The 15,438-nt window shown below is 40.9% G+C and overlaps 1 protein-coding gene across 3 annotated transcripts in view; it reads left to right on the forward strand.

Annotated features, from left to right (window-relative positions):
• Nucleotides 1–15,438, forward strand: part of SPIDR (scaffold protein involved in DNA repair) — a 312,390-nt gene that overhangs the window by 9,065 nt on the left and 287,887 nt on the right. For all 3 annotated transcript variants that reach the window (XR_005595058.1, XM_039527363.1, XM_039527365.1), the window contains exons 2-4: nucleotides 9,980–10,135; nucleotides 11,354–11,432; nucleotides 13,867–14,052. Coding sequence is in view for 2 of the 3 variants with exons in the window: in XM_039527363.1 (XP_039383297.1) it covers nucleotides 9,980–10,135; nucleotides 11,354–11,432; nucleotides 13,867–14,052 (421 nt within the window). In the remaining variant the exon portion in view is untranslated. The remainder of the gene's footprint in view (nucleotides 1–9,979; nucleotides 10,136–11,353; nucleotides 11,433–13,866; nucleotides 14,053–15,438) is intronic.

Raw genomic sequence — 15,438 nt, forward strand, 5'->3', positions numbered from 1 at the left:
TCTTGATTGCATAATTAGTCTTTACCTATGCAAGTGACCCATTGATTTCATTGGGGCTGCCTGTATGAGTAAACAGTGTCAGGCCTTAAGCATGTGTTAAGAAATGGCTTCATCTGAGGAGTCTAATTTACATTTGGCAGAAGTCCTTGGTTTCAGTGGTTCAAATAAGATTATGAACCTGGGGAAACATAAAATTGTCTCTATTGAATTTCTTATGTAATTTGGATCTCTTCAAAGGATTTAAAAACCATAGTCTTAAAAAATATTGATTCTAAATCTTCAGGCTCCCAAGATGTTAGTTCTGTTTTTTGGACAGCCTGGTAAAAATTGAAAGACCCCATTAATCTATGTTTCACTCCCCCTATGAGCTTGTTCATTCTGTTACAAACTTTAAAGTGACACAAACAACTTTAAATCACACTTCTCTGATACATATTTAAACTTACTAGTGTTACAAACAACACCTAAGATAAGTTTTCCTCCCATCACAGTTATCTTTTGCTTTTTGCCTCTGGTTAGTTTACTTAGTGCATTTGACAGCAGTTGCAGTATATTAAGTGTCACTAGTTTGTTTGTTTGTTATTTAACATATATAATAAATATTACCATGCCATCCCTGGCATGGCATTTACCAGAGGTGAGTTTTCTAGGTAAAATCAGAAAACTAATTGGTATGAGTTTACAGCATTTTCTATTTTAAAAATTGTTTAATTAATGCACACCACATTACGCTTAGTTTTAATTAAACATTCAAATTAGCTACATAAGACTTCTAGATTAATTTAGGGTTGTACAAAGAAAGTAAAACCCAGTAGGCATAAAACTAATATATGTAATTATAATACCGAACATCAGGATGTCTGTATACGTTTTGGTTGAGTAGTTTTTCATGTAAGTTATACGTGTCATGACTCATATTTCAGTTTTCAATATTCTATAAACAAATGAAAAAAAATTGAATATATGAAAATGACAGTAATGCAGCTTTGTAGGCTTGAAGCATTAAGCAATCAGAAGCATGCAGAGTTGCAGACTACCTGTCCAGGTCCATTTGGCCATGCAGCATTCTGTAGCAGAAGCCAACTTTCATGTGGTGGATAAACTGACTCCGTTCTTCAGTCTTGAATGGATGTATTCAAAGTTTGAAAAAATGTATTCTATGCTTGCTGAACATTTTGGACACTGATGCAATTATTTTTCCCAGTTTCCTGGTTTAAACCAGGTTTAAGACAGTATCTACAGTGTTCTGTGCTAAACTAGTTTTCCCTGAGAAATTGCCAGCCCAGTGGCCATAGATGTTGATCAGGATTGGGGCCTTATGTTGACCACTGTACAAATGCGGATAGGAACTGTTGAGAATGGAAAAGTTTGGGTTCCCCCGTCCCCTTTCATGTAGCAACATGGCAAGAGAAGTATTTTTAAGAAAAATGTGATTGTAAAACCACAAACTGGTAGAACAGGGACTCAGGTGGGGGCAGGAGCAAGTGTAGTACTTATCATTACTTCAACTTTTAAAAAAAATTTTTTTTGGCTAAATTGAAATTTGACGGTATTCCCTCTTGGTTGTGCAGTGACTTAGGCCTTGGCTACACTTGCGAGTTACAGTGCAATAAAGCCTCCCAGAGTGCTGTACCTCACTCCCCGTCCACACTGGCAAGGCACGTAGCTATAGCGCTGCTGGTACTCCACCTCCTCGAGAGGAATAACAGCTGTTGCATATTGGCTGAGATGCTGCTGCTGCTCCAGTGTAAACGGGGAGTAACATTATTAAGCACTGTTTGATCTCCAGAAACTCCCCATAATCCTTTTAACTGAAGCATCCTCTCTTGTTTTGTTGTGAACTCCGGAGGAGGAAGTGCCATTTCAAAGCTCCCTTTCGGTGGCTGCTTATCAAAAAATCAAACACAGCTACTATTTATCTCCTGTCTGTGTGTTCCATTCTATGCATCCGAAGAAGTGAGCTGTAGCCCACGAAAGCTTATGCTGAAATAAATGTGTTAGTCTCTAAGGTGCCACAAGTACTCCTGTTCTATTTGCTTTGAATGAGTGAGAGGCAGGTGGGGGGGCTCTGTTTGGTTTACCGACAGCTAATGTTTGCTTGACGAGAGAGAGACGGGGTGGTGGTGGTTGGGGTCCATTTCGGCAAGTGACTGCTTATCTGGTCTATGAGAAAAAAAGAAACAGCAGCTGTTTGCTTTCATTGAGTGAGAGAGAGGTGGGTGAGGTAGGGGGGTCTGAACTTACAAGACAGCGTGCTGACACACTCTCTCAGCACTCCAAAAACCCACTTTCTCTCCCCCCACGCTCCCTGTCACACTCCACTCACCCCCCATTTCAAAAGCACATTGCAGCCACTTGAATGCTGGGATAGCTGCCCATAATGCACCACTCCCAATGCAGCTGCAAATGCAGCCATGACAAAGCGCTGTCAGCTGTCAGTATGGACAGATTGCAGCGCTTTCCCTACTCAGCTGTGCGAAGGTGGGTTTAACTCACAGCGCTGTACATCTGCAAGTGTAGCCATACCCTTAGCTCACTAGTATTTATTTGAATAGCCACAGGAAGCTGTATGCTATCCTTTCTAGAGAAGTGAGAGGCTAGCCTTGCATGGCTGCAGTCTTGTAACACCTTTTGTAGGCCATAACTTATGTCAGAAAAGCTCAGCATGCAAAACTGCTGCTAGAATTTTCAAAAGCGCTTAACTACCAATCAGACACCAAAACAACAAGCCACAGTTTCAGTAGAGTTCAGCACATAGGTTTTCAATAAAGCTTAATATCCAGTCCCAAGCTATGGGTGCTGAGCACTTGAAAGTCTGCTTCTGCACTCTTTCAAAAATGTGGCTCTCAGGGTCTGACTGCTACTCTTCCTTCATGAGTAGTCCCTTTGATAACTCTTGCTGTCACGGTTGATAACAGAATAATGAGTTGCAAGATCAGGCCCTGATGGCTGCATTTTTGAAAGAGCTCAGAGGCAGACTTTCAAGTGCTCAACACTCATAGCTGGGGATAATGTTTTCAACAGAGCTTAGCACCCAATGTAAACTCTTTTGAAACTGTGACCACGCATTTTGGTGACCTTGTCATCCTTTCTCTGTGACTGATTGCTTCTATTCACAGTCAAGGTCAGTCTATGGGAATTAGAACTGAAAATGTCATTCCCTTACTTTTTTAGTGGGACAGTTCACAGAGTTAAATACTACTCAGAGTGAATATAGGTGGGAGAATTAGGCTGTCTGTGAGGGCTTGTCTACACTACCAAGTTTTGTCAACAAAACTTATGTCAACACCCAAAAGTCGACAAAACAAAAATCGCCAAAGGGTGGTCACACTTGCTCCCTCTGTCCACAGATCATGTCCACATTGTGGACACCATCATCGACAGGGTGAGCATTTTACCATGAGTATGTACCCCACAGTGCAGTGTTGTGGAAAGGAAGAGCTGATCGCTGCACATCTTGGGCTTCTCTCTGAGTTCTCCCAAGCCCCCTCAGCTGCCGAGAGCAGCATCATGAATAGCTCTGTGAGCTCTCCATGCTGAGGAATGGCAAAGCAGCACAGCAGTCTGTCCCCCTCCCCCTGCAGCAGCATTCTGCCTGCTGCTGTGTTCCTAGTGCAGCACAGAACAGGAGTATTCCAATTAGTTGCTCTTTGTTTGTTCAAACACACACATGCTTCCCCGAGCTTTGAAAGGGGAGGGGCGCATGCCTGCAGGGTAGCAGAGATCAAAACACTGAGCAGAGCAATCAGGGCAGGCATTGTGAGATACTGGCATAAGCCAGTTCTGTCAAGAAAACAATCAGCAGTGTCTACACTGGCTCTTTATCGCTAATAAAGGGAGGGGAAAAGACAAAAGTCTCTCGTAGGGGTGGGAGATTTTTGTTGCCAAAACGGGGCGTTTTTTGTGACAAAAGTCCCATTGTTGTGTGTCCCTCTTGCTGTTTTATCACCAAAAGGCAGTTTTTGTTGACAAAACTTGGTAGTGTAGACAAGGCCTGAGTAAACCTTATGTAGCTAACTTCAGTGGGATTGTTTGCTAACAATATACTTGGCACAAGTAAAAGTTTGCAGAATTGGGTTCTTGTTTTTGACACTAGCAGCACTGGAGTTCTATATTAAGGGTTATTCAACCATTCTGCCTCATGCTTGATCCTGATTACAGTCTGACTTGGCTGTAGTTTAGTCATTATGTACTTGTTGAATTTTCAGTTCTTGCTCTTATAGGCTGGCTGACCATTTACCTCACTGGAAATGATCATAGGAGTGATGGCTGCAGGATTAGCTTCTAAGTCGGTTACACAGGGGAACCGAATATGATTCCACTTAAATAAATGTCAATGCGACCTTTTACTTCAATAGAAGGAACAATCCCAGAGACAGAATCGAACGCCTTTCTGAATGGAAGGCAGCAAATATTTTCCATCAAAGAAAGCCTTCAAACATAAGCACTTTCTCTGTTTTTTTAATGTATGTATTCAGAGGCCAACTTTTGTCTTCAGAAGTCCTGTTCATTTTACTAATTTTTTTAACATAATTTTTTGAGCTGTAATAAAATTTGATTTTATGAGGAACACATTGAGTCTTTTTAATTTAGCTCTCTTGAACCTTATTCAGCAACTTTTCATGCCAGATGTTCTGTTTCTTTATGCATAACATTCACAAATTACTCAAGACGTTATTGATGTGTCGAATTTTCATGCCAGAGAGAAAATAACTAATTTTATTGCAATTTTGTGACTAAAGAATAAGAGAATTCACTATTGCTGCTGTATTTCTTTTGGGAGCAATGTGTCCTCAGGATTAACTTTGTTACAAATATTTAGAATGAGGTGAAAACAGGGAGAAACTGGACTCTTAAACTACTATTTTAATTCTCATTTGTTTTCACCTGTCTTAAAATATGAATCAGACTGGGGTGCGAAGGAAAGAAACAAAACCATTAAAATTTCCCAGTGCTGTAGCCTTTCTTATATATATACCTTGGGCAGAGTTCTGAGGGCATAGGAACTAGATCTCTTTACTTTAGTGATCGTTCCAGGGGCTGCAAAGCTAAAACAATTACAAGTTGTTGTACTAACTTATAGCAAGACGTGTTAAGACCCTAGTGTAGACAGGGCAATATGAATCTTAATCTACGATAGCTGTTGAGGGTCAGCCCTACTATAGAGGGCAGTATGACTACACCACAATAAAGGACCCATGGCTGGCCTGGGTCAGCTGATTTGGACTCGGGTGGGGCTCAGGCTGCAGGGCTATAAAATTGCAGTGTAGAGATTTGGGCCTGGACTCTGAGACCCTGCAAGAGGTCTCAGAGCCTGGTCCCGGACCCAAATGTCTGCACTGCAGTTTTATAGCCCTGCAGCCCCAGCTCGAATCAGCTGACCCAGGACAGCTATGGCTGTGTCTCCGATCTTTTATTGGAGTGTAGACGCACCCTAAGATTTCTCTCAACTGGCATGTTAAAACTACAACTTGCCTTCTCTATTTTAGCGTATGTTTTAAAACACATCTTTTCTTCCTAGTGTAGACGTGGCCTCTGCATACACCTTAACTGCCTCTCTGGGGAGAGGAGAGTATGCTTTATAAAGTAGCAGTTACACTACATAGTCTCATTCTAGCATGCTGCTCCCTACTCAACCATGAAGTACCAACCACCTGTTCTTCTGCTCTTACAGCTTCCCTGCTCCATTATATTTTTATTTTCTCCCCCCATGCTACATATCAGATGAAAGCGTAAGGGTTCTGTGTGCCAGGATACTTACCGGTAATTAGAAATTCAAGGACAATGTGACCAAGAAATTTCATAACAAGCAGTATACCTCTTTCTCTAGTTTTATAAAAAGCACATTAAATTCAGTTATAAAAATGGATTAAGAATGCTGTTTTACAAAACCTTTCTTGGCTTTTGTTTTTAATCTGGCATCAGAAAAACGACTGTAAACTCTTGAGTAAATTGCAATGTTCCTGCTGAGAGGATGGCATGGAGACAGAATTTAATTAAAAAATAGAAATTTTCCTCTTCAGCAACAGAAATTTTAGATTAACTGCATTTTGATTTCCCATGATTACCTTTTTATCTCTCTAATTACCAGGAGCCATCAGGATTACAAAAATCAAACTTTCTTTTTCCCAATAATATTTTATACCAATATATTCATATACATGTTTAAAGGGTTGTGAAAATAACTAATCTTTCTTGTTAACTGTAAAAGATTGTTTTTAACATTGAAAGTAACAATTAGACTTATTCTAAGGAGCATAAGACTGAGAAAAGCAGAACTGCATCCCTCTTAAACCATGTCTACATTAGGAAATCTTACAAACATTTTCACTTGTGGAAGCCTTAGTGTAGACAGGGGTGCAGGGGCTGATTCTGTTTTTCACCATTATGGTAAAATGCTGGAAACTGCTGGTACCTGCCTCCTTTACACCAAGATTCACACGGCTGGGGATGCATTTGTAAGATTCACTAGTACAGACAGTCTTACAGCACATGGGAAATCAAAATGCAGTTAATCTAAAATTTCTGTTGCTGAAGATGATAATTTCTATTTGGTAATAAAGTAATTTTTATATTTTTTTATCTTTTAAAAAATATTGTTACAAGGATATGATTTCTTGCTATTTACTGGCCAACACCAATATTGTGATGCTGCATAAAATTTGCATTTGGCAGGGCTTATGAATGGTGATATCTAATGGTAATGGCACAAACTAAATCAATATAACTAGTTTTTAAATCAACATGAGACAGTCCGCAAACAAAGCTGCACCAGTTGTACCAGTTGATCTTAAATCATTTTAGTAAAACTTCTGTGTGTAGAGGAGTCCGTAGTGTTGTGCCTGAAGTGCCATGTTGCTTTCTAGTTACATTAAAAGTGAAATCCTCAGATCAGGCTACTGGTGGTGCTCAGCATTGCTATGTGGTTTCAGTTACTGGTCTCTGTCATCTTGAGCTAGGTGTTCTAGGAAGCAAATGAAAGTGGCTTTTGTAACTCAAAAGCAGCTACTCTATCTGATTAAAGGAGTGATAGTGACTGGCTGTCCGGTTCTTGGATGAAAGAATCAATGCGTATTGAGGTTTGGATGTGTAAAATGAAGAGAATCAACAGGGCTGTGATGTAAGTGTGGAGGACCCTTTTTCCCTTCCACAAGGTGGTGAAGTGATGAAGGGTCTTGTCCTTCTGTCTTTGAAGTAAATGAGAGTTTTGCCTTTAAGTTGATGAAAGCAGGCCCAAAGTAAACAGTGTAGCATTTTATGGGCCTGATGTTATCCTTACTAATGTGGGTAGTCCTAAGTGTGGGTTGAAGGCTTAGACCCTGTGCCATTCCTGCTGGCTCCATAAAGATACTGAGCAGGAGGATTGATCGCTGTGGGATTTCACATGTGAGGACCTGGAGAGGGAGGAGCAGGAGCATATCACGATTGACTGAGCTCTGATATGAAAGATTCAAGTCATCTTGATGTGAGTTTCTGGCTTAGAACAGAGTGGTCTGTGTGTTTGCTCAGTGTGTAAGCTTTAGTGCTCTGCACTCTGTGATGGCTCCCTGTTTAGAATCAGGACACAATGGAAAGTTTTGCTTCACATCTTCAAAACCTTCCATAGAATTACCCATGGGTACATTTTCACTTAAATGATAATGATCTTCTGTGACAGCTTCCTTTCTGTGTAAATAGCAACTTCAGGAGAGAATCTTATGGGTAGCAAATCTGGAACTCACTCCTAGAAAGTGTCAGGATGATCATGAGCTTTGCTGCCATCAGGAAAAATTGCAAAGCCCACTTGTTTCATGTAATCTTTTCACAATACAGGAATTACCAAAAAAACAACAACAAATAAATAAATAAATCCAAGCCCTGTTGGCTGTAGGGAAGAGAGAGAGAGATATTTTGTTCACTTCAGAATTTTGGAAAGCATTTAAATACATGATTATGGGCTCCATGAGAACTAGCTAGATAAATACACGTCAAAGGCTGCATATATACTTCTAATGACCTTTCTGGTATACTATATACTAGGGGTGGCCAAACTTACTGGCCCTCTGAGCCACATACGACAATCTTCAGACGTTTGAGAGCTAGGGCATATCTGTTGGGAGCTGGGGGTTGGGGCTTCAGCCCCGCTCCTGTTGAAGCCCCGAGCCCTGCCAAGGTGCGCCCTGCTGGGCAGAAGCCCCTACTGCACTACCCTGCTGCAAGGCAGACGTCCCGAGCTTCCACCCCCCATCCCCCAGTCTGATAGATGGAGAATGGAGGGGTGGGGCAGGGGGTCACCATGAGCTGCGCTTTAATGGCAAAAGAGTCACATGTGGCTCGCGAGCCACAGTTTGGCCACCCTGGTATATACTGTAGGACAGGGGTTCCCAAACTTGGTTCACAGCTTGTTCAGGGTAAGCCCCTAGCGGGTTGTGAAACGCTTTGTTTATCTGAGCATCCACAGGTAGGGACGCTCGCAACTCCCAGTAGCCACAGTTCGCCATTCCCGGACAATGGGAGCACCGGGAAGCGGTGTGGGCTGGGCCACCGCTTCCCACAGCTCCCATTCGCCAGGAACGGTGAACTGCGGCCACCGGGAGCTGCGAGGCAGCTGTACCTGTGGACGCTCTGGTAAACAAAGCGTTTCACAGCCCGCCAGGGGCTTACCCTGAACAAGCCGTGAACCAAGTTTGGGAACCCCTGCTGTAGGAGTTATAACATTTTTCCTGTAGTTTTGAAATAAAGAATGTTTTATATCTGCGTTTAACTCTACAGTAGGATGCTGACTGGCAACACATGTACCAATTCAGAGATAATCTGAGTAATTCTTAATGATTCATAGGTATATGAGTAACTTAAATATAAGTATAACTTGTAAACTGCTGTGAAATTCTAAAGACATTGGATGTGCCAATATATGCTACTTATATCAGCAATTCTCAAACTCTAATACCTGCTGTACCATATCTAACATTGAACAGTAATGGGCATACAACCTTCATAACCTCAATTGATTGTGGTCTATGTGCTACCAGTGGTATGTGTACGACAGTCTGAGAAATGTTTATGTAGATTAACCATTATTTTTAAAGGTGGAAGGCATCACTGTGATAATCTAGTCTGTCCTGAATAATACAGAATTTCACTCAGTTCCTGTAGTGGAGGGAATTACTTAGTCATTAAATGCATTGCCCTTAACATTTTCTGCTTATTTTAAACAGGAATGACTATCTAGCTGAAATGACAGGTACTGTTTAGACTGACAGGATATAATGTAGCTACTGGTGATGAAATTTCCTTTGGACATTGTGGTTAAATCTCTTATTCTTGATATGTGTTTTTGGATCTATAATGATTGCAAGTGTTCAGGGACTTCAGTTTCCCATCTCAGAGATTAATAGATTCCAAGGCCAGAAAGGACCATTGTGAAAATCTAGCCTGACCTGTATAATGCAGGCCATAGAACTTCCCCAATATAGTTCCTTTTGAACTAGAGCATATCGTGCGCTCTCTTTTTTCTTTTTTCTTTTTTGAATTAAAAGGTCAAATGGCCAGTGATGGAGAATCCACCATGACCTTTGGTAAATTGTTCCAATGTTTAATTACCCTTACTGTCTTATTTCAGTCTGAATTTGTCTAACTTCAAATTCTATCCATTGGATCTTGATATACCTTTGTCTGATAGACTGAGAAGCCCGTTATCAAATATTTGTTCGTGTAGTTACTTACAGACTGATTGAGTTACCCCTTAACCTTTTCTTTGTTAAGCTAAACAGGTTGAGCTCCTTGAGTCTATCACACTTAAAGCATATTTTCTACTCCTTTGATCATTCTCCTGGTTCTTTTCTGAACCCTCTCCAATTTATTGAAAAGCAGAAATTACAATTCTTTGGTAAGTATTCAAACCAAAGTGGTGATCCAGATTAACTAGACTTTATTGTATTTAAAATAAAAATAAATATGAACGATCAATAGTTTAATGGGTTTACAATTTTCTTTGTAGAGGAAACGAGCTTGGGATGCTGAATGTACATCTTTTCCAGATGAGACACCTCCAGGGTTGAGAAAAGCAAATGCTGGGACAGCAGTGGCTACTTCTTCCATTTCCAGAGCATGGCTTAAATGTGGAGATGGATTTCAGAGCACTTCCATGCTTGAGGTAAAATCCTGGTTTACCTGTGGTGTAGGCTAGAGATGCAAGCTGATGATCATAAGGCTTTCCCCCTAATTTAGCTTTTTATGCACAATTTCAAAAAGAACAAACCTACTGTTTATAGCAAACATACAGCAAATCCTTGAGGCTTTAATGTGGCTTGTAGTCCTCTCCCAAAATTTCCAACAGTTGAAATATTCATGTGCTCCATCTCTTCTCCCCATATTTGCTTATATTGTCAGTTGTCGTCCTCCTCTTGGAACACCACACAAAAGTTGTGTCAACAGCATATTGTTGAGTTGACAAGTTAAGCAGAACTGGAAAACAAGACTGCACAAGAAGTAGTTTTCATTCCAAAGTGTAATTCTCTCTGCACATGATGGTATCTTACACTTATCCTGGTCAGTACCTATCATCTGGAAAGAGCTCAAGCATCTCCATACTATATTTATAGTATCAAAAAATAATTCCATCCGTTCCTGGGATGCAATACAGCAGCTGTGTAAAAGTTCACAGCCACACTCAAGAACAGTTCATGGCGGATTTCAGTTGATATTTCAGTTTTATGTCTCATTCAAAATGGCATTTACAGTACCTTTACCTCTGATACCTCACCGGGATGTTTGTTCAATTCTGGCTGAGATTGAAGGAATGCTATCTACTGAATAGCCAACTCCGCATCTTCGTGCACTTGTTTTTTTCCCTGGAATCTCCTATCCAAGTACTGGCCAGGCCCACTGGTGCTTGGTTTGTGAGATTTTATAAGAGCAGAGTCAGTACATCTGCGTGCTTCTTTCCCTGTCCCATTGAATATGTTAAGGATCGTATTTTCCATCCTTCAGCCTGCTCTCCCACTTTGGAATTAGGGTGAAATTGTTGCCTATCTCTACCCCCCTCCCCTGGTAAAATGTTATGTCAGTGCTTTGGGCAGGGAGAGTGGATATTTTTCTGAGCCAGAGCAGAGATTATGCAGTTCTGAAGTTGTTCTTCCTTAGGAAGAGTATGAGGGAATTACTCAGAATCAGTAAGACTGCTTAATATATATAATGATTTTAATAGAAAATAAAGCTCACTGACTTGAAAGTAAACTGCCACGTTAATGTGAATAAATAACAGAATAGTTCTAAGCTATAGGTACAGCATTGTTACAGTGACTATTACCCTGTTCCTTTAATCATTTGGTGTGTGTATATAACAAATATATATATTTTTTTTGTTATGTAGACCTCAGAATCTTCTGAAAAGAAGTCTAGAGCCGATAAGCATCTTGGGCCACTGCTTACCTCTGCTGAAGGAACACTAGGTACTATCACTATTTCACATTAACATTGTAAAAGCGACTATCAGTTTGCATTGTCCATATGCGTTTTCTCAGTTCTTACCTGTGACATCAGCTGCTTCCAGCTGCTGACATAGTCTGTGCATACAGAGGGTGATCTCTAGAAGAAATAGAACTGATCCTATCTGACTTGCACCTGCATTCCTGGTCTCCCTCTTCCCTGATCTCCAGACAGAGATCCTGAGAAGGGAGGCGGCCACTGCTTCTGCATGTGCAGAAGGAGCTCTACTAATGCTGCATTTGTTGTACAGTCCTATCCTGCCAGGGACAGTATTTTAAAGTTTTTTTTCCCCCCACAGTTTAAAAAAAACCAAAACCTTTTAAAGTGTATAGATGGAAGGTGAGGCAGTTGTGAACTCCACTTGGAGAGAGATAAATAAGGAGATGAAAGGTGGAGCTGGGGGGAAAAGAAAATGGAGCCTATCAGCTAGATTGATGGCAGCAGCACTGCTGCTTTCATAGCCTTTTCCCTTTGTGTGAGGATACCCAGGATAGCAGCATGGAGCAACTACTATTGTGATAGGAATTGCAAAAATGAATGCAGCCATAACAGTAAATTTTGAAGGGGTAATTTGTCTTTACAGTTCAAAAACAGCTTAGATACAATGTAAAATAAGTTCTGATTTGCATGCATATATATATATATATAAAATATGGCAATACACCTTATTCCAAAAAAGCCCCAGATGCTTTGTAGACTTGGGAATGTAATCAGCTATTGATGAAATGCAACTACCTCTGGTAAAGCATATTAGTGTTACCATGAACTCTTAAATTAAAAAGTGAAGAATAATGCTATATCTAGGTGAAACTTCAGGGAGAACTTAAATATTAATTCCATGAGATCAGTTTGATCAGTTGGCCAATGATAGCACTCCATTCATGTACAAAGTGCGCTGGGATAGTGGTTGTGGTTTCAGTGCTCAGAAGGTAACACTCCAGCAGCATTGTGCTGCTGATCACCTTTCTGGGAATGTACTTACTTTGGGTAAAGCATCACCAGTGGAATCGCTAACATCCCTTCCTGGAGCACCCCTGGAAGGCGTTTCTTGGTAGTCTCGCTTGTGAGATCTGACAGGTCCCTGCCACTTGTTAGTATGTCAGAGTCTGCTCTTAAATACTGTTTTAAACACTTCAGTCAAAATCACTCATATTGGTCTTCCTAGCTTCCCTACCTCCTAGCCTCCATTGCCAGTCAAAGTCCCCTCTTCCTTAGAGGTGCAAGGTAGGGAAACTACTGCTGCAGACTCTTTCCACTTTTCCTCAAAGGCGTTTGAAACCCACCACAGATTTTGCAGGCTCTTTTCAGGTGTGTCACTTCTACCCCCTGCCTCCAGTCCTTGTCTCTCCATTTTCCCCAGAGGCTCTGCGGCCTCTCTTGGGTTCCATGAGTTAAAAATAAATAAGATAATGGGCATCTCTTCTACATGCTGTCCTTGGAGTTCAAAATTATGCTTTTCCAGATTTTTGAACGGAATCTGTGTTGGGGGTGGGGGAAGGTGATTTTGTTTTTTTCCTCCAGTACTGATACCCAACAACTGGATTTTTCAGAATGAAAAGTCAAACTTCAAAGTGGAAGGAAATAAGAGATCTCATTTGCTTGTGCCTGCCTGCTCTGTAAACTGAAATTCATTGTCCTACTAACCTGTAATCCTCCTCCTTTATATGCCTTAATAATAATGGGTAAAAGGTATTTTGGAATACCTATCAGTTGTCTTTACTTTATCTCTAAAAACATGTTGGTTTTACCAGTTATCTGTGAATGAACAGTTGTTAATTACTCTTGAACAGCTTAATTGCCTTTTCTAATTTTGCTATGACAGAGAGAGGCTCTAGGATTCTGCATCTTAACTTTTGTTGTTTATGATAATGGTGGCACATTTGTTAGTTTTTGTGTGTAAATTACCAGACATACTTAAAAATAAATAAATCCAGGAACTGATTTTACTTTCAGGTTTTAAATATTTAAAGTGTCTCTGGAGAGGTGGAGTCTGGGGGTGACAGTGTGATCTAGAGGAATGAACTGGGGACTGTGTCGAGATTTCTAGTCCTGGCTCTACTACTGACTTGCTCTGTGGCCTTGGTCAAGTCAAGTGACCCCTCTGCCCCCCATTCTCTTTCTGTAAATGGAGATGTTAATACTGGCCTCAAAGAGTTGTAATGAAGATAGATAATGCTTTATATTTTAAAAGTGTAAGTGGTAAATGTTGTAATATTTTAGTATTAAGTGTGGATACTCAAATAGTTGCACCTGATATTGGGGGGTGGGGGGAGGGACAGGACTTATGATTTATTTCAGCTCAAAAAGAATGCAAGTTTAATTTTAAATTCACTAGTTTAGAAACTCATATTGATTTGATAGTGTTAGTATATAACACTGTCTTATGCTCTCTGATAGGAGTTTCTACTGCTGTGAACCCAGAGGAGTTTGCAGACATAATATGGAGCTCTAGTGGCAGCGACTTGTCAGATGATGAGAATAAAATATTGATTTCAAGGTTGTATAACCAAAAGAGTCATGGTTCCAAAGCACAGAAATCTTCCAGCAAGCATAACTTATTGTCCGAGGACAGGAGTAGTGAAGGTGAGTTCAAATGTTTTGCAAGTGCTTTTTTGGAAAGAAATCATGTTTGCTGAATTTTAAATATTTTATGGGAAAATCATTTGAAGTTATTGCAAAATGTTACAGCTCTGATCCTGATCTAATTGAAGTTGGTGGAAAAACTCCCTCTAACTTCTGTGGGAGCCAGAATGGGCTATAAACAGCATTAGCAAAAGTGGACTAGATGCTAACGTATGATGGGTGGAATGGCAAGGGATAATAGTTTTTAATTTGTATTGGACAACTATTCCTAATATATTGAAATAGGATGACCTACTCTTTATAGGATGGTACACTAACTCCTTTGTCCATGCTGTTTGTGGAGTTGTGAACCCCCAGGCCTTCAGTCCCCATGCAACCAGTGGTGCTACTGCTTGCTTTTACCTAGGGCTTGATTTCTCCCCCATGGGCGCTTTGCTTCAGATGCGCAAGCACCTCTCGAGCCCTTGATTATAGATTTTCCTTTAGCAATGTCCGTTCGGCCTGCACATATGCTCTGTGCAACCTGGTGCCGCGCTCCAAGGGTATGTAGGGTTGCACATATGAACTGCCATCAGTTCCTTCTCTATCACCTCAGTCTGAGATGGAACGTTAACTTGTCCGCCTGGTGTGTGCCTCAGTGTGTTTTGTAGTTTTGTTTATTGGTTTAGAGTTAGTTATTGTTATATAGAATTAGTTGTAAGAGGTTTCAGTTTTTCCTCTTTCCCCAGTTTTTTCCCCCCATTTTTCTTGGGGAGTTTATTTGGCCTGGCTGGGCTTGCCAGCTTTCAAATGCTGCCTCTCCTGTCGGGAGACTGTCCCAATCAGTGGCACTCTAAGTATATCCATTGCTTCGGAGAGTCCCATATCTCTCAAATGTATAACTTTTTGTGTGGCTCTTAAAATCTGGAGCTCGGAAGAATCAAGAGACTAAACTGAAGCTGCTCCTGAGGAAGCACTTCCTTGACCCACTTTCAAGTCAGGTCAGGAGATTCTCTCCCTCTCAATGATGTCTCTACTCTCTCTCCGTTCAAGCAAGTGTAGACAGAATGGAGCAAAAAGTGTGTTTACATGCTTTGCAAGCAAGACAAGATCATTCCCCTCCGGAATTTACAGTCTCAGGCCTGGTCTACACCTAAAACATAGCTTAATCGACCTATGTCCCTCACGGGTATGAAATAGTCACACCCTGAGCATTGTAGTTAAGCCCAACTAGTAACCGGTGTAGACCACTACTTGAACAGAAGAATTCTTCCATTGACCTAGCTACTGCCTCTCAGAGGGGTGGATTAACTGCAGTGACAGAAAAACTCCTTCCACTGCTGTAGCAAGTGTCTATACTATAGTGGCATAACTGCAGCTGTGCTGCTCTAGCACTTGTAATGTAGA

The sequence above is a fragment of the Mauremys reevesii genome, linkage group 2, assembly GCF_016161935.1.
Source record: "Mauremys reevesii isolate NIE-2019 linkage group 2, ASM1616193v1, whole genome shotgun sequence".
NCBI lineage: Eukaryota > Metazoa > Chordata > Testudines > Geoemydidae > Mauremys > Mauremys reevesii.